At 37.6% G+C, this 19,344-nt stretch overlaps 1 protein-coding gene across 2 annotated transcripts; it reads left to right on the top strand.

Moving 5' to 3' along the window:
* The first annotated feature begins 413 nt into the window (after window positions 1-413).
* HHLA2 (HHLA2 member of B7 family) lies at window positions 414-18,544 on the top strand. Of its 2 annotated transcripts, XM_057697411.1 has the most exons (7): window positions 414-474; window positions 2,088-2,438; window positions 3,802-4,068; window positions 11,700-12,017; window positions 14,619-14,738; window positions 17,104-17,162; window positions 17,935-18,544. In XM_057697411.1, exons 1-7 carry the CDS (start codon window positions 414-416, stop codon window positions 17,980-17,982), a joined length of 1,224 nt encoding a protein of 407 aa, XP_057553394.1. In that variant the 3' UTR covers window positions 17,983-18,544. The 2 variants fall into 2 exon arrangements, with proteins under 2 accessions (XP_057553394.1, XP_057553393.1); XM_057697410.1 differs by lacking the exon at window positions 17,935-18,544 and having other exon boundaries at window positions 11,700-12,013; window positions 14,597-14,738; window positions 17,104-17,226.
* The last annotated feature ends 800 nt before the right edge of the window (window positions 18,545-19,344 follow it).

Below are 19,344 nucleotides of genomic sequence, written 5' to 3'. Positions count from 1 at the left end.
CATATACTAAATCTTTATTCATTCAACAGCCATTTTTCAGTACCTATTATATAGCAGGTGCTGCTTTAAATGTGAAACCTGTTCTTCAGAGTTAGCATCCTTCTGTACATTTAGTGATGCGTCCTGTTAGCCTCCTATGTGCAGTCCCTTTTAAAAAGGGACTCTGCTACTCAAAAGTTGCATTGTAATCTGATTTTTCTCCTACAACATTAAGAGCTTCTTTCTATGCCACTGAACCATCTTTCAAGGTTGCAGGAGAATTATTTGTGTGAATGTACCATAGTTAATTTAACAAATCTCTTATAGGCATACACTTTAATTCTTTCTTTTCTAATTCCTGTTTGTACTTAAAATCTGTAACTTGCACATTTTGCTTCTCTTTGATAGTATAACTAATATGACCTACGCAAGACATGAAGGCACAGGCAGCACTGTCTTTCTTCATTCTTATACCATCTCTATGTGGATCTCAAGGTAAGTGCCTTTATAATACACCCAGGTGTTAGTTATTTGTATCATTAGATAGAAACGTGAGCCACAATGCAAGGGGGCTATTTCCTCTGTAGCTGTAGCATTGTCAACTTTTCTAAAAGATCAATTAATTAGAAATACGAGACAGACTGGAAGTCTACCTGAAGATTAAAAATCGTGTTTTCTTCTGTCTACTCTGGCTAAGGCTGTTTCTAATCTGTTATCTGCTACCAGATATAAAATCACTGGAAAGGCAAGTTTGATTGACTGGTTGATTTTTTTTTTTCAATGTAAGCTTGGTATTTACTTGACACTTGACAAAAGGCATTATCAGCTTTGCTAGGTCCTGTGACAGGCATTTTTAATTATCCAAAGAAATATTAGAGGCATTTAGTAGAGCAATTAGGGAGGTTGACAAAACCACTCCTTTTCCATCTTTCCACGTCTTTCTCTCAGCTTAATACCACATTCTTCTAGCCCTTTGTACAGAGATAGATTAAATTTCTCAAAGGCAAAGTGGAACATGGCAGAGTGGAAAGAACCTCAGAGGAGGAAACAGAGGAAAAAGATTTGTGACAGGGCCGCATGAACACCCAATTCTCCCATCTCGGTTGGCTACAGCCAAGGTGAAAGGAGTTTACTCCATCGTCCATAAGATAAGGTCCTTTCCAGCGTGAATATCACAGAATTCATAGATAGGGCACATAATCTACTTAAAAACTTTTATGAATTGGTCAAAAAAGCTGGATACTGCCTTCAGTGATTATGAAATGGGTAATTATATTTTCTTTGCAAAAACCTAATTGTGATGAATCCCTTTGCTTTAAAATTACCTTCTGAAGTTGACAGTAAATATATGTGTGTGTGTGTATATATATATTTATATATATACACACACACATATAAACATATATATTATGATTATTGGACCTCTACATTTATATCCAGAATAATATTCCTTAACTATATTTTGGTTGACTCATAGTATATCCTGAGAGTTGTCTTAAAGTCAAAATAAATGAGTTACTTCATTTCCCCTTTGGGACTCCTCCTCCTACGTGCACCCTTGCTTGAAACTAATGTCTACGTATTCCCAACAGATCCCTGAATGCAGCGTTGTCTTCTACATGCTCCAAATATTTCCTAATCCAAGCAAGCTAAGTTTATTCTATTCTTTTAGGGCCTGCTGGCTCCAGCTAGCTGGATAAACTAATTTGTTATTGTTATAGTAGGTGTTAAAAATGAATGTGTTCAGGAAATAAAAATCAACAGGAATCTTTAATTTATATAATATACATAATTTCTAGCAACAGTAGCAGGCCAGAATCAGAGGAGAGATGAGACTATTGATCAAGCATGAAGCAGAGTTTCTATGCTCTATGCTGTTGTCAATTCTCATAGTTACATTGCATCCAATAGATACTCGATTAAAATTGCAGACAAACAGAGAGCTTCATGGCTTCTTTCTAGTAATTAGACTAGCAAGGGTTCTTGATGGATGATGTGGTCTGTTAATGATCAGGCTGCTGACCTAGGATAGTTCTTCTAGGTAGTCCTGATATAACCCTTGATAAGCACCCATCACTAATTCTCTTCATAACTGCTCTTGTTTTTAGATACATTCTTTGTAGCTTCCTTCAGTCATGTTAGTATGAGTGAGCAAATAGTCATTGGAAGACTTGATGAAGATATAGTTCTCCCTTGCTTATTTGAGAGTGGGCCTGATGTTGTAATTCACTGGAAGAATCAAGATAACTACGTTTACTCATACTACAAAGACAGTGACCAGTTGGAAAAGCAAGATCGCAGATATGTAAACAGGACATCCCTCTTCCGTGGTGAAATTCACAATGGGAATGCCTCCCTATGTTTCAAAAGGTTAAGCCTTCAGGATGAAGGAATTTATATATGCTATGTGGGAACATTACCTGGAAAAATCACAAACAAAGTGGTACTAAAAGTGGCAGGTAAGTGTACATGTAAGATTTTTGTAAAACATGACAGTGATACCATTCCATGTTTTCTGTAATGCCTTCCTGTTAATTAATATGCTATGGGCTTCCTTCCAAGACAATATGTACAAATTACCTCATTATTTTTTTAATTTATAAATTTATTTATTTATTGTGTGTGTTAGGTCTTTGTTGTTGCGCACAGGCTTTCTCTAGTTGCGGTGAATGGGGGCTACTCTTTGTTGTGGTGCGTGGGCTTCTCATTGTGGCAGGTTCTCTTGTTGCAGAGCACAGGCTCTAGGCGTGCAGGCTTCAGTAGTTGTGGCACGTGGGTTCAGTAATTGTGGCTCACGGTCTCTAGAGTGCAGGCTCAATAATTGTGGCACATGGGCTTAGTTGCTCTGTAGCATGTGGGATCTTCCCAGCCCAGGGCTCGAACCTGTGTCCCTTGCATTGGCAGGCGGATTCTTAACCACCGCACCACCTAGGAAGCCCTACTTCATTATTTTTAATGTATAGTATCTCACAGTATAGACATACTATAATTGATGCACCCATTCCTCCATTAATAGGTATTCAGGTATTTCTAGTTTTACATTACAAAAAATGTTGTGATGAACATCCTTATATTTAATACTGGGAAATGATCTGAAACGAAAGTATCAGAAGTAAAATTTTAATATGTCACTTACACCAGCAGCATAAGAGTGTACATTTTCCCCTTAAGTCTTATCAGCACCTAATATTACCCATCTTAAGAAATTCTGCCAATATGATAGCTTAAAAATATTGAACTATTGATTTAAATTACATTTTTCTGTTTTCTAAATGAAGTTGATTTTAATATTATGTGCTTTCCTCCTGTCTGTATTAACTTTATGTATTTAATCATTTATTTGTTTGGAGGCCCACTTTCTGATGGATTGTTTTATCTAGCTCTTGTTCTTTCTCCCTCTGTTCCATTTATCTGCGTCAGACTTTGACTCCGAGATCTAAGAATTATGGATAAACAAAGAATCAAAAGGCTCTGAGTCAGTACCTGAAGAGTACAGACTGCTGCATGAGCTCTAGTTTGTCAGCTTCGACAGCCACATTTTGACTGCTCAGTGAGGCCGTTAGATTTTTTTTCTAGAATTCTTTCTAGAGAACTGAGCTTGCTGGTTGCTGTGCATCCCTGCATGCTCTTTTTCCCTTGTAGATCACCAGACTATATCTTAAGGTTCTACAGTTTTTGCTGTTTTTCCTTTCAGAAACTTCCAAGTTTTGCTCACAAAGCTTAGCTTTTCATTTCATGGGTATTAAAATAACATGTTCTGCACAGATGGCCTAAAAAGAAGCTAATGACAATTCCTCACATGCCCTTCTTTCTCCCCCATAGCTTTTGTTGCACCTATGATGAAGTATGAAAAGGACACCACGGGCGGCTTCTTAATATGCAATGTGCTAAGTGTTTATCCTTATCCAATTATCACATGGAAAGTGGATAATACAACTGTCTCTGAAAACAAGTTGGAAGAAGTTGGATCTTTGGGTCCTTTTTCTATTAACAGGAGAGTAAATATTACAGATTTAAATTCATCTTATCAATGTGCTATTGAAAATACACTGCTGAAGCAAACATGGACAGGGAGATGGACAATGAAAGGTAGGCTCTGCAAGGCTTTCTGTGTACACGTGCTGTCAGAGGTTGGGAGGGAATGGGGATGGATTTACAGGTAAAGAAAGGAACACAAAAGGAAGGAATTGCATTTGCAGTAGTTAGAAGACAGAGCCTGGAGTCCCAGGTCTAATTTTTTTTTTTTACTTCTGAGCATTGATTCCTGATTGTAAAATGGAAGTAATTCTTACCTTGCAAGGTGTTTATGAGTTGGAGGAAAACATTTGTGAAATGGAAAGCAGCAAATATATCCATGAATATTACTGTATTTCTATAGGGTTTTTCTACACAGAATTTTCTACCTGCATTGCACTTTAGAAGATCAGAGGAGAAGGAAAGGATACTTGTCTACTAGCAGGTCACAACCTCTGATTCTTGCCAGTTTTTCAACCAATGAAAATTAGCATTGTTTCTGTTTAGTCTCTTTACGTTTAGTCTCCTTAAGTAGTATTAGCCCATTAATATTTATCAGCACTTTTACTCCTTCCTCTCATTTATTTGAACAAACCCAAGCTCTGACCAATCTCTCTATCTATAACCTAATGTTTAAGAAGAGTTTAAGGAGAAGAAAAAATAATTTGACACCATTTATCTAATTCTGAGGAAAATTATTGTTTTATATTTCACTAGAAGCAAAGTGATTTTTTTCTGTAAATCTCTATTATATGGGGAAAGTGGAGGTTAACTATCCTTTTTGGCCTTCTCTTCCCGTGAGTTTCTTTTTTAATTTTTAAATTTATTGGAGTATAGTTGACTTACAATATTATATTAGTTTCAAGTGTAAAACGTAGTGATTAGGTATTTTTATAGATTACACACCATACAAAGTTATTATAAAATATTGACTGTATTCCTTGCGCTGGACATTACATCTCTGTGACTTATTTATTTTATAACTGTAGTTTGTATATCTTAATCTTCTTTACCTATTTCACTTCTCTTCCCATCCCTCTCCCTTCTGGTAACCACTAGTTTGTTCTCTGTATCTGTGAGTCTGTTTCTGTTTCTGTTTGTTTTTGTTTGTTTTTTAGATTACACATATAAGTGAAAACATACGGCATTTGTCTTTGTCTACTTATTTCACTAATCACAATACCTCCAAGTGCATCCATGTTGTCATAAATAGAAAGATTTCATTATTTATGGCTGAGTAATATTCCATTTGTGCGTGTGTGTATGTGTGAGTGTGTTACATTTTCCTTATCTATTCAGCTGTCAATGGGCACATGGTTGCCTACATATCTTGGCTATTGTAAATAATGGTGCTGTGAGCTATGAACATTGAGGTGCATATATCTTTTTGAATTAGTGTGTGTGTTTTCTTCAGCTAAAAACCCAGGAGTCAGATTGCTGGATCATATGGTAGTACTATTTTTAATTTTTTGAGGAATCTCCATCATGTTTTCCACAGTGGCTACACCAATTTAAATTCCCGCTAATAATGCAAAAGGGTTCCCTTTTCTCCATATCCTTACCAACAATTGTTATTTGTTGTCTTTTTGATAGCAGTGATTCTGACAGGTGTGAGGTGATATCTCATTGTAGTTGCATTCATTTGCATTTCCCTGATGATTAGTGATGTTGAACATCTTTTCATGTGCCTGTTGGCCGTCTGTATGTCTTGCTTTGGAAAATGTCTGTTTAGGCCTCTACTCGTTTTTAAAAATCAAATCATTTGGTTATTTTTTCATATTGAGTTGGATGAGTTCTTTATATATTTTGAATAGTAAACCCTTACCAGGTATATCATTTGCAGATATCTTCTACCTTTCAGTAGGTCACCTTTTAGTTTTATTGATGGGTTCCTTCCCTGTGTAAACGTTTTTAAATTTGATTGGGTCTCCTTTGTTTATTTTTGCTTTTGTTTCCCTTGCCTGAGGAGACAGATCAAAAAAATATTGTTAAGACTGATGTCAAAGAGCATACTGCCTATGTTTTCTTCCAGGAATTTTATGATTTTAAGTCTTTATGTTTAAGTCTTTAATCTGTTGTGAGTTTATTTTTGTAAATGGTATGAGAAAATATTCTAGTTTTATTCTTTTACATGTAGCTGTCCAGTTTTTCCACCACCACTTATTAAAGAGACTGTCTCTTCTCTACTGTATATTCTTGCCTCCTTTATTGTCGATTAAGTGACTATAAGTGCATGGGTTTGTTCTCGGTGCTCTATTCTGTTCCATTGATCTATGTTTGCTCTTTGTGCCAGTACCATACTGTTTTAATTACTATAGCTTTGTAGTGTAGTTTGAAGTCAGGGAGAATAATAACTCTAGCTTTGTTCTTTCTCAAGATTTTTTTCGCTATTTGGGGTCTTTTGTGTTTCCATACAAATTTTAGAATTATTTGTTCTAGTTCTATGAAAATGCTACGGGTATTTTGATAGAGGTTGCATTGGATCTGTAGGTTGCTTTGGGTAGTATGGGCACTTAAGAATGTTAATTTTTCCAATCCACGGATACAGAATATCTTTCCATTTATTAGTATTGTTTTCAATTTCTTTCATCAGTGTCTTACAGTTTTCAGAGTACAGGTCTTTCACGTCCTTGGTTATATTTACTCCTACATATTTTATTCCTTTTTAAATTTAATTATAACTAGGATTATTTTCTTAATTTCTCTTCCTGATAGTTTGTTATTAATATACAGAAACACAACCGATTTTTTGTACATTAACTCTGTATCCTGCAAATTTACTGAATTTGTTTATTAGTTCTAGTAGTTTTTTCGGTGGAGATTTTATGGTTTTCTATACGTAGTATCATGTCATCTGCAAATAGTGACAATTTTAATTCTTCTCTTCTAATTTGGGTTGTCTTTTATTTTTCTTTCTTCTCTGATTGCTATAGCTAGGATTTCCAATATTATGTTAAATAGAAGTGGCAAGAGTCAGCATCCTTGTCTTATTCCAGATCTTATAGGAAAAGCTTTCAGCTTTTCACCCTTGAGTATGATGTTACCTGTGGGTTTGTTATATATGGCCTTTTTATGTGAATGTACATTATCTCCAAACCAACTTTGTTGAGAGTTTTTATCAAAAATCAATGTTGAATTTTGTCAAATGCTTTTTTCTGCATCTTTTGAGATGATCATGTGATTTTTATCCTTTGCTTTATTAATGTGGTATATCAGATTGATTTTTTAAATTAATTATTTTATTTATTTATTGGCTGCATTGGGTCTTCATTGCTGCACACGGGCTTTCTCTAGTTGCTGCGAGCAGGGCTACTCTTCATTGTGGTGCATGGGCTCCTCATTGTAGTGGCTTCTCTTGTTGTGGAGCATGGGCCCTAGGCACGTGGGCTTCAATAGTTGTGGCACATGGGCTCAATAGTTGTGGCTCACAGGCTCTAGAGCACAGGCTCAATAGTTGTGGTGCATGGGCTTAGTTGCTCTGTGGCATGTGGAATCTTCCCAGAGCAGGGCTCGAACCCATGTCCCCTGCATTGGCAGGTGGATTCTTTACCACTGTGCCACCTAGGAAGTCCCAGGTTGATTGATTTATGGATATTAAACCATTCTTGGCTCTCTGGGGAAAATTGTACTTGATCATAACATATGACCCTTTTAATGTGTTGTTGAATTAATTTGTCTTACTAATATTTTGTTGAGGATTTTTGAATCTATGTTCTTGGGGATACTGACCATTAAATTTTTTATAGTGTCTTTGGTTTGGTATCAGGGTAACGTTGGCCTTGTAGAATGTTTTTGGAAGTGTTCTCTCCTCTTCAATTTTTTGGAATAGTTTGAGAAGGATAGGTATTAACTCTGGTAGAATTTTCCTGTGAAGCAAGCCATCTTGTCCTGGACTTTTGTTTGTTGGGATTTTTTTTAGTACTGATTCAGTTACATTACTAGAACTCAGTCAGTTGAGATTTTTTTATATCTTCCTGGATTATTCCTGGAAGATTGTAAGTTTCTAGGAGTTTATCCATTTCTTCCATGTTGTCCTTTTTTTTTGGGTGTATAACTCTTTGTAGTATTCTCTTATGATTGTATTTCTGTGGTATTGATTGTAACTTCTCCTTTTTCATTTTTGACTTTATTTGGTACTTCTCTTTCTTGATGAGTCTGGCTAAAGGTTTTTCGGTTTTGTTTATCTTTTCAAAGAGACAGCTCTTAGTTTCATTGATCATTTCTCTCTCTCTTTTTTTTTTTTTTTTTGGTCTCTATTTCCTTTATTTTCACTCTGACCTTTATTATTTCATTTCTACACTAGCTTTAAGCTTTATTTGTTCTTCGTTTTCTATATCCTGTAGGTAGAAAGTTATGTTATTTGAGATTTTTCTTGTTTCTTGAGATGGGCCAGTATCATAATAAACTTCCCTCTTAGAACTGCTTATATTTTGTCCCATAGATTTTGGAACATTGTTTCTATTTTCATTTGTCTCAAGGTATTTTATTTCCTCTTTGATTTCTTCATTGACAGTGGTTTTTTAGTAGCATATTGTTTTAGTCTCCATGTTTGTGTTCTTTCCAGTTTTCTTTTTGTAATGATTTCTAGCTTTATACCATTGAATTCAGAAAAGATACTTGATATGATTTCAATCTTCTTAAATTTATTGAGACATCTTTTGTAGCTTAGCATGTGATCTATCCTGGAGAATGTTACATATGCAGTTGAAAAGAATGTATATTCTGTTTTTTTTTTTTTTTTTTTGAATGGAATGCTTCTATTAAGTCCATCTAGTCTAATGTGTCATTTAAGACCATTTGCTTGTCTGGGAAACTTTCTTCTTCAATTCTGAATGATAAACTTCCTGGGTAAAGTAACCTAGGTTGTAGGTTTTTTTCCCTTTCAGCATTTTAAATATATCATACCACTCCCTTCTAGCCTGAAAAATTTCTGCTGAAAAATTAGCTGATTGTCTCATAGGGGTGTCCTTGTATGTGACTCTGTTTTTCTCTTGCTGCCTTGAAAATCTTTTTATCTTTAACTTTTGCCATTTTAATTATGATATGTTGGTGTGGATCTCTTTGGGTTCATCTTGTTTGGGACTCTTTGAGATTCCTGGACCTGAATATCAGTTTTCTTCTTCAGATTAGGGAGTTTTTCAGCCATTATTTCATCAAATATGTTATCTTCCCCTTTCTTTCTCTCTTCTTCTTTTGGGGCCCCTATAATGTGAATATTAGTATACTTGATATTGTTCCAGAGGTCCCTTTAAACTATCCTCATTTTAAAATGTATTTTTTCTTTTTGCTTTTTCCTGATTGGATGATTTCCACTATTCTGTCTTCCAGGTCACTTATACATCTGTATTACCTAATCTACTCAATTCCCTCTAGTTTTCATTTCAGTTATTGTATTCTTCAGCTTTTATTGGTTCTTTGTTATATTTTCTAATTCTTTGTTGAAGTTCTCACTGTGTTCCTCTGTTCTTTTCTTGATTTGGTGAGCATTTTAATGACCACTGCTTTGAATGCTTTATCAGGTAAACTACTTATCTCCATTTCATTAGGGTTGTTCTTTCATTTGAAACATATTCCTCTGTCTTCTCAATTTGTTCAACTCTGTATTTACAAAATTAGACAAGACAATTACCTGTCTCAGTCTTGAAGGTATGTCCTTGTATGAGAATGTCCCTATGCAGTCTTTGTGTGCCCAGTGGCTTTGGTGGGAGAGCTGGATATGAAGCAAGCATGGAGAGGGACTTTTTCTGCAGCACACCAGGGCCATCACTGGTGTGGCCTGGAGCTGAGGGGTGGGGTGGGCTAGAGTTGGAGCCTAGCATGAACTGGGGCTTCTCCTTAAGTGTGTTGGGGGCTGCTGCCTTGGTGAGGGGAGGGGGCTAGAGCTGAGCCCATCACAAGTCAGGGCTTCTTCTGGGGTATGCTGAGGGTAAGGGCAAGCTGGAGCCAGGGAGCTAGAGCTAGAGCCTGGCACAGGCCAGGGCTTTTCTTGGTGGCATGTGAGGGCTACCACTTTGACAGGGGTGGGGCTGGAGCAGTGCAGGGTCTCCCTCATGAGTGTGGGTTGTGACTAGATCACTTCTCTTCTCCTCCTATCCACCTTGGTGTATTTTTTTCTTTATATCCTTACTTATAGATGAGCCATTCTGCTGGTCTTCAGGTCGTTCTCAGAGAGAGTTGTTCTATGTGTAGTTGTAGTTTTGGTGTGTCTGTGGGAAGAAGTGAGCTTGCAGTCTTCCTACTCTGCCATTTTTGTCCTGCCTCCACCCCTGAGTTTCAAATTCTCAAAATATTCACCAAGAAGACACTAAAATTATGAATTATTCACTATCTTTATAGGATGTCAATAGTGTGGGCAGCCAGTGTTCACTGTTCATCAGCCATGCAGCAATGGAAACATTGGGAAAGGGTTGAAAATATTAAATCGCAAATATTTTCTATGGAAAAATCATAATTTCTTATGTTTATTCAGAATTGAGTATCCTGAAGTTCTAACAGTTCCTTAGGCTCAACTCTATTTTGTCTTGTCGAGGATCTATTATGTGCCAAGCTTTGTTCTCAGACTGTGAACTTAAGAACTAGATGTATACTAGATGCTGTGGATTCTTACTCACTTCTGGATCCACAGCATCTAGTACAAACATGTAAAAATAAAACTAAACTAGGAAAGTAGCATACAAAGGGAGTGATTAATTCTGTTCCACTGTGGCTGGGTATGGATTAGGTTGTTACAGAATATATGCTTAAGGAAGTTGCATGAGGGCAGAATTTTAAAAGAGTAGTAGGAAATTCCAGAAGAACATAGACATTCCAGATGAAAAACATACTATATGCAAAAGCACAGAGGACTAAATATTGCCTGGATTTGTAGAAGTATAAGTGGTTGAAGGTGAAACTAAAGTATCAAGAGATAAGCTTAGAGAGTAAGGCAAAAACCAGACCAAATGCCTTCACCTTGCTAAGGAGCTTGAGCTGGCCCTGGAGGTAGTGTGGAGCCAAAGAAGGATATGAAGCATCGGAGAGACTGGAACTTGCATTTTAGATGGCTTGCTTTAGCGTCACTCTCTCCCAGGTGGACTGCAAAGTAGGTAAGTCTAGAACCAGGGAGAACAACTCATGGCAGTCCATAGAGGTCAGCTGACAGAACTGCAAAACAGGGAGGACAAGATGGAGGGGCAAACCAAGAATACCCAGCAGAGCCCCTGTTCTAAGAGCTCAGTCCTCTGGGGAATTACCTGCGCACAGTTAGAAATACACTTCTTATGTGCAAGAAAAAAGACTTTGTCCCGAAAGAGAGATTAAGAAATGGTTGAGACCATGAAAGTAGCAGAGACTACTAGGGAATAGATAGTGACAAGAAGGCAGCTCTGGGTAACTCCAGCATTCAAGGGGTCTACAGAAGAATATCACTGAGTTTAAAAGGCTGATAACCATAGCAACATTCTTGAGTGATCACTGTCAGGTTGTAGGAATTAAGAACCAGGTGTGTCACCTCCCTAGCTGGTCCAGGCTTAGGCCTCCTTGAAGCCTAAACATAACCTTGGTGGGAGACTTTAAAACAGTGGTAGGAAAGCTTTTAATAAACTCCACAGCACAAATATCTCATTGCTTTCCAAAAGGTATTTTCAAAGATACTTCTAAGTATAATTTAGAAAATTCACTTGAAAATTTTGTTTTCATTGATCTTTACTTTTCTATTCTATTGTTAGACGGTCTTCATAAAATGCAAAGTGAAGATGTTTCACTCTCATGTAAATGTGAAAATAGTTCTTTCCTACTAAATCAAGACTTCACAGTCACCTGGTCCAGAGTGGAAAGTGGGAATTCTTTCGTCCTGGCTTATTTTCTGAGCTCCTCACAGGAAACAATTATCAACAAATCCCGACTTTCATGGAACGAAGAACTAATAAACCTGCATGATTTCTCTTTGACTTTGAAGGATCTTCGTCTTTCAGACAGCGGGGAGTACTTGTGCAATATTTCTTCAAGCAAATATACGTTACTCACCATCCAAACACTGCATGTAGGTAAGTTACAAGTAGGGTTGGATAATGGGTTTTGGGTACAGTATTAGAGATTGTGAACATCAAATAGGAAAATTAGGTTGCCATTTCAAGAATACCTTTGAATATAATTTCAGAAAATACTGTCTACAGGAATACTTGCAGTAAAGACAATCTCCTTCCTTTAACCGCAGGCAAGTCTTGTGTTGAAAAAAAAAAGAAAGAAAGAAAGAAACTACTCTCCCAGAAGATGTCCTTTTTAGGGTTTCAGGGCTTCAGAAATGAAGAAGAAACCTATGTGTTGTTACTCTGTGGGCCGAGCATCTTCACTTGCTGCTTACCTCTATGCCTAATATGTGCCTTAGGGTTTGGGTTTGGGAGAGTTGAGGCTGTGTAGGCACAGTAGGAAGTTAGAATTTGGACTCTGCTGGATGCTGGGAAAGCACAGCCTGTGAACCTGATGAAAACAGTTATCAAAGGACATTTAAAACGTTAAGTGTATGCCTGATTCAGCTCATTTTTTACCTCTATTGGTAGCCAACTGCCGAAACTATTTAAAATATTTCTAGTCCAGTATCCGTGGAGTCTTGGAATGTGTACTCATGAAGATGACTTCCTAGGTGGTCTGATCACCCTTATCGTTAAGTGATCAACTTAACATCATGGAAAACCATGGCAGTTCTCTTTCTATTCTTTATTAAAATATAAGTCAGTGGAATGTATGTTTTTAGACATATTTTTATCATTCTAGTTATGAAAATTAGGAGAAATAACAGATTTGGAAGTTTGGAGATTCTATGTAGTGAGTTTTGGAGATAAGAATAGAGAGTTGTCCTTGGGTCAAGGACAACTTCAAATAGATGCTTCAAGACCCTGAGTGATAACACTCCCTTTGTAGAGCTGCTACTTCGAGGGTACTGAAAACTGAGATGCAGTTGAAGCTCCTGTTTTTCCCCGAAATAGGACTGTCAGTTTTATGTAAAATACACATAAGCTTTAATTTTATTTTTTTTAAATGTTGGATTCATTTTGGAGTTTAGAAAAATAACCAGGAAGAAACCATTTGAAAACCATATCTGGCCCATCTTTCTAACTAGAGGTCTAATTTTCAGTTTACAGAAAGTGAAGCATCAGGACCATCCCATCTCTGTCAAAGAAAAGCTTTCAGAACCTCTCATTCTCAAGTAAAACACTGGTCAGTTGAGACTAGAAGAGAGTTTGCCCATACTTCTCCTCGAGGAGGAGGTCTGTAGCAGGAACTATCCCATTAGGGCAGGGAACAGGACAAACAGTCCTGGTACCCTAGACATCACTCTTCCAAGGAAACTTGGTGTTCTGTACTGAATTGCAATTTTCTACTTGCTGCTTTGCCCAGGATATACTACAGTATTTGAAGAGGAGGCCCAGATGGTGGGGTTTATGATTCCTAGAGTCTGGATCTTTTCTAGAAAAGTTGCACCAAATTGAACAAAATTAAATAATTCTCGCTAAATTTTGCTGCTGAATCAGTATGTGTCCTTAGACAAATCCCTTTACAGATGGGGGAACTGAGGGTCATGGATAAAGTAAGAAGCTATACATTGCAGAATTTTCTTCAGGAGGAAAAATATGCATATGAAAACACTTTAGAACGTCAACATTTCTACTTAATTACTCCTTCTCTACATGGGTGTAGAATTTCAGGATAACAGATATGTGGAGAGATTAATGTTGTAAAACATTAAGTATATTCATAAAATTTGACATTTGTTACATAGAGCTATTCATTTAAAAATCCCCCTCCCTGCCCCCGAATTTGACCTCTGTGCTCTAATGCTTGCTTCTTACTCTTTGGTAGAACATGGGTTACAAGATTAGCAGGTTCTGACTTTGGTCACTCAAGGTCTTCAAGTTTCTACCTTCTGGGTTCCCCTATTCCTTTAATACTAATTATAACAATTCTAGTTCCAACCAAGATGCTGGAAAGAATTCAGGCTCCTCCAGTTATTCCCGAGGAGCTTCAAGCACTGTCGGTTATCCTGGTGGTCACCTGTCACCTTTTACTCAAGATCATGGCTTCTACTCAATTCTTCTCATCACATCTGCACTTCTTGTCTCTATTCCTCTAGGATCCTGCCTTCTCCAAGCCAAGGGTATGCTGCACCCTCCCTTCATCCCCCAAGGAAAACGCTAGGCTGAGGCTAGTTTGTAGTCGTAATTATTCCTTTGTAAAAGTGTGTTAATTCTCTTATTACAATATAAAACAATAAAGATTTAAAATGCACAGAAGACTCGTTGCCTCTCAAGTTTTCAGACTTTTTGTCTTCTGACTCTCATCCCCACTATGTCCCAAACTGGTTAATATCACAGCTTTGGCAGGTTTCCCATAACAGACACACTGAGACTGGGAGGTATTATTTATGCTCAAAAAACTCTGGTCCAGACAGGGCTTGCTGTTCATATCTTTAATGGGTCTTTCCATTAGGAAAAGTCTTTTCACTAATATGAAATCTGCCTCCCATCCAGAGTGTAGAAATAGCTAGTTTTAAAATTAGTAAACATACTCTACGCACACATCTTTACATTTTCTTTTATTTTCTGGTAACTTTTCTTCCAGCTTATAGACATTTTGTTTGTTTTATTTAGAAGCAAGTCAAGAAACAGTTGTCACAATAATTGTTCCAACTTTGGTGATAGTTGTGGTGGCAATTTTGTTGCTTTCAGTGGCAATTCGAGCTGGTAAATTAAGAAGATGCATCAGAACAGGTAATATCTCATGGAGGATTTGGTCTTGTGCCTGGGTGTTCAGGTAGACATGTATCAAAGATAATGGGCAGCTGCACACCTACAGTGCTGCTTGGCATGTAAATAGATATAAATTTTTTTCATAGTTGTTTTTAAACTTTTTAAAAAATTCTTTAAAAGGTGCCCACATTTCCACCTAACTATTTATTTCTAGGAAATTATCCTGAGTTAAATGGTTAGAGACACGTTAAGCTATATACAAGCACATCCATTGCATCACACTGCCATTATTGCCAGTTTTTCTTTTGAATATTTTAATAAATAACAGGGGATTGATTAAATGAATTGAGAGTCATGTGTTATTTATTTTTTTACTAAAGAGAAACTTTAGATCTGGCAGTAAAATAATACACAGAATGATCTGTATTATCTTGCCTTGAAAATTAGCTGCAAAGAAATAAACCAAAACATTAAAAAAAATGGTTGCCTTTGTAGAGAGGTGCCCCCTCTCCACCACACACCTGCCCAGGTACTTCTGTTATGTCTGGACTTCCTTAAGTCCCTGGGCTCCGTTTTCTCCTTCTTTGAGCTTTGTCTATAGTTGCTACTGCTCAGAACAGCATTGTCCTTGATGGGCCATTTTATTTTAATCCTTGATAAGTTTTTTTAAAACTTTTTCTACATTTTCTGCTAGAAACCTGTTACTTATAGTACTTTAATTACTCGTAGTAATTTAACATGTTACATTAAGATTCCATGGTCACAGGACTTCTTAAAAGAAGTCCTTAGATCTTAGATCTATGAAAAACTTAGATTTACTTATTTCCACATTTTACAGATCAGTAAACTAGAATCCAGAAAGTTAACACAAATGCTAAGTAGGAATGTGAAACAGACTTATATGCACCACCTAAGATGACCCAGCTAACCAGTGGCAGAGGTAGATCTAGGCCCCAAGAAGCTCTCCCTGATTTCATAATCTCTCCGAGAAAACTCTGTGTCCTGGGAGGTTGCGATAGATCCAGTGTCCCTTCTTCTGATTGATATTTGCCTGTTGCCTCTACTGAAGTTAGGGTTATTTGATCATAGCAGACACCATTATTGGAGGTAGGATTTTAAGGGTGAGAGTGAGTGAGGATTTCACCAGTTGTAGCCCTGTGATTGTTTGTACTAATAGACCAGTCCCCTACTTGTTGCTTCTGTCCCTTAGCTGCCAGAAGTAGAAAAAATGGGAGGTTGCAGGTAGTCTCGTTTGTCTCCCACATGCAAACCCTAATATAGTGATATCTGTGATTAGATTGGGTTCAAATTATAGGAGAGGGGGCACTACATACTGCTTAAGAATGATGGTGTAGTTTCTATATTGGAAGTGCGCACAAGTGAAGTTCCGACGCAAAGTACCTGGCACACTCAAAACCGGACAAAGGGGAACACAGAAGATAGTGCACGCCCCCAGAGCTTCCTAGAAAACCTGAACTTGAAGGGATAAGGAGATGCAGTGGTGCCCAAACCCTGAAAGGAGAGAGTCACAGAACCAGCTGTGTTGTAAGAAGGGCGACCTTCACTCAGAGGACCCAGGCAGACTAAGGTGACCTTACGAGGAAGGAGCTAGGAGAATAAGTACCTGATTTTGCCCTTCCCTCTGTCTGATCTCCACCTCAGCTGGAAACCAGGGGTAAGAGAAGCCCTGCGGGTAGGACCCATCCAGGTCAGCTTCCCGTGGCAGAGAGCAGGGTGGATTCTGGTTCGGGAGGAGCAGTCAGGAGATATCAGCACACACCATGTTAGGGGATTAGCCACTTTAGAAAAATAAATAAAAAGAATGTCCACAGTTCTGTAATTAGGAGGGCTGAAGATATATTTCAAGCTGTTAGACTAAAAGCCACAAGACCTCCAGGTTCCAGGTGGTTGTTTCCTATGACTATGGCTCGTGTGTTTTCTTTTTAAGTTCCCTTTTCTATTACTCTGTTTTAAAATGCCCTTAGTATAAATTATCTTAGATTTTAGCAAGACCCAGAAGGAAGGCCTTCCTTGAGAAATGACATTATGCCCCTTTTTCCTATCCATCACCACCTTGGCTATTTTCCATGGTTTATAGTTGGTAGGAATCAGGCCAACAATCTTAAAGAGCCAGGAACTGCTGGCCTGGTTGAATTGCCTTTATTCCTGCTTTGGAGCACCAATCAGCCATAAGAATTTACTGCTGTCTCTTTCTGATGAGGTGTTTCTACATTAAATGCATTTTTAATGCTGTTTGTTGGAAAAACGATATGAAGAGGGGAATAACTAACATTATTCCAATAACATAATTATACTGAGGTGGGAATAAGGAATGATTTGGGTGTTTGCAAAGAGATGTTTTTTTAAGTTCTGTTTTTTCCTGTAGAAAGGCCTCTGCCGACTGATCAGAGATCTAGCAATGACGGAAGTGCAGAAGAAAATAAGGTAAGGCATTTCCTTTATCAAACTATTTATAGTATAAGAATGCACTGTAAAAAAGATAACTGAAGTTTCACACATCATCATGCAGGACTTTTACACAGAAAAAAAAAAAAGGCAGCAGGGATTGCAGGATAATAGAACAGGGTAAAATACACTTAGGCTTTTCCCACTGTCCATAATTAAACAGGCTCTACTTGCTTAAATAAGTGCTTGCTCTTCTCATCTCCAACTGTTATTTGTAAAGAAGATCTCAATGGCACTATGCACCAATGTACTTATTCTTCTGTTGGAAACATGAGATTGCATAGAAGTGGAAGGAAAATACAGACAAAGTAGAGAAAAGCAGACTGCAGTTTCTGCCCAGAATCAGACTGCTGATCTTCTATACTTTTCCAGCCACTTCTAGGTTCCTTCAGAACTAATAATTCACTTACGAATTATAGCTTGATTGTATACTTCCTTTTTGCTGCACACCTTTTATTACTCATGAGTTGCATTAATCAGAATAAATAACAGCAAAGAGTGGGGTAAGCTTGTTTTTCTACTTGTTAAAATCTCAGGAACATCTAGTGAGAAAATTAAAATTGATAAGACCCAGATTTCATAACTACTTATTGTATGACTATCTCGTGGATCTCTGGTTACAGATGCAAACAGTAGCTTAAAGCTCCCCGCTCCCAAATAACAAAACACTACCAGCATTACATACTCAAGATAAAAATTGTTATCCTGACGTGAACAACAGCCATTTTGAGTCCATTTTTCTCGGTTCTAGGCTCTTAGCGGATGTTCATCCAATACAGAAAGTGAAGACAGGAGTTGACAACACAGCACAAACATCCTTAATATCCAGTGGTCTCACTTCCCCTCTCTTCACTGTGATTCCAGCAATAGCTTATCATGACCTGACAATTCTACCATTGCAAAGACTTGTGATACTGGAAAGAGAATAGTTACGTTCTTTCTCAAGACCTAAGAATCATTCACTGACCCCCTACATGCATCAAGATTATAAATGCCTGGATGCCAAGGATTCCAATTCAGCGTGGTAAAGAACTATCTCATTCATTTACATTCCTGCTGAAAGCCGCCCAGGAGGCTACAGTAAGGTTTCCACTAAGAACTGAGAAGAAATAAATCACTAGAATAATTCAAAATCTGATCAACTAATGGTGGGTGAGTGGTAGAAGCAGAAGTCACCTTAGTGGAAAGGTGAAAAACCAGGGCCTAGAAAACAATGCAATTGATTTGCTAAAGTATTGTACTCTAGTTTTATATGAATAGTTAATATCAGTTTAATCAACTAGATTTAGTATGGTGAGCCCAAAGAGTAACAATGTATCTCTAAGACTACCCAGGGTGCAAAGGGCCCTATCAACTCAAGAATCGACATCTCTGGGGTTGGGTTGTACCTTCCAACACTAGAGTTTGCATAGTTATGAAGATAATTTGATTTACAATTTTGGCACAGTTGTCATATTGTTCATCAGATTTCTAAAAAATTCAGATTTTTCATATAAATTTTTATGCAAGGAGAGAATGGCCAACTCAGCTGACTGGATGATGTGTTCTCCTTAATTTTATCATCAACGTACAAGAAAGAAAGTCTAACCAGGACTTTTGTGACTTAAGTTTTTAAACCTGTAGTTTACAGTAGAAAACCAACCCTCAATTGTGTATTAATACCACCTGGTCCAATTTTCTTTATCAGCTGGACTTCTTTCACAGTCTCCTACTTTGCACATAGTTTTCTTAACTTCAGGTATTTGCTACAATGTTGTGACCAGTGTTCACCACGAACTGTAAAGTAGTAAGGATGCTTAAAGAAAAACTTTAGAAAAGGACATAGGACACTTGGTGAGGAGAAAGTGCTCAGAGCTGCTCTAGTCTACTCACGGTGATGAGGTGATAAATTTAAAGACCAAAGCCAACACGTTGAGGATGGCGGACAAGAAGGACTCTGTGTTCTTCAACACTTGCTGAACCCCTGAATTAATCTTATGAGTCTGTATTCATTAATTAATCTGTATGAGTCAGGTTGGATCAGAGAGGCAGACTGCTGAGAGTGACAGAATAAGGATTTATTACAGAGATTCAACATTGTACAACTGTGGGCACTGGTGAAGTCTTACACCAGGCTCTCCCCTCCACATCTGGTGCTGGGCCTGAAGTCCCTGTTGGTCAG

This window comes from Hippopotamus amphibius, chromosome 10, assembly GCF_030028045.1.
Source record: "Hippopotamus amphibius kiboko isolate mHipAmp2 chromosome 10, mHipAmp2.hap2, whole genome shotgun sequence".
Lineage (NCBI taxonomy): Eukaryota > Metazoa > Chordata > Mammalia > Artiodactyla > Hippopotamidae > Hippopotamus > Hippopotamus amphibius.
Note: the sequence above shows the minus strand (reverse complement) of the source record. Positions and strands in the feature narration are given on the sequence as shown.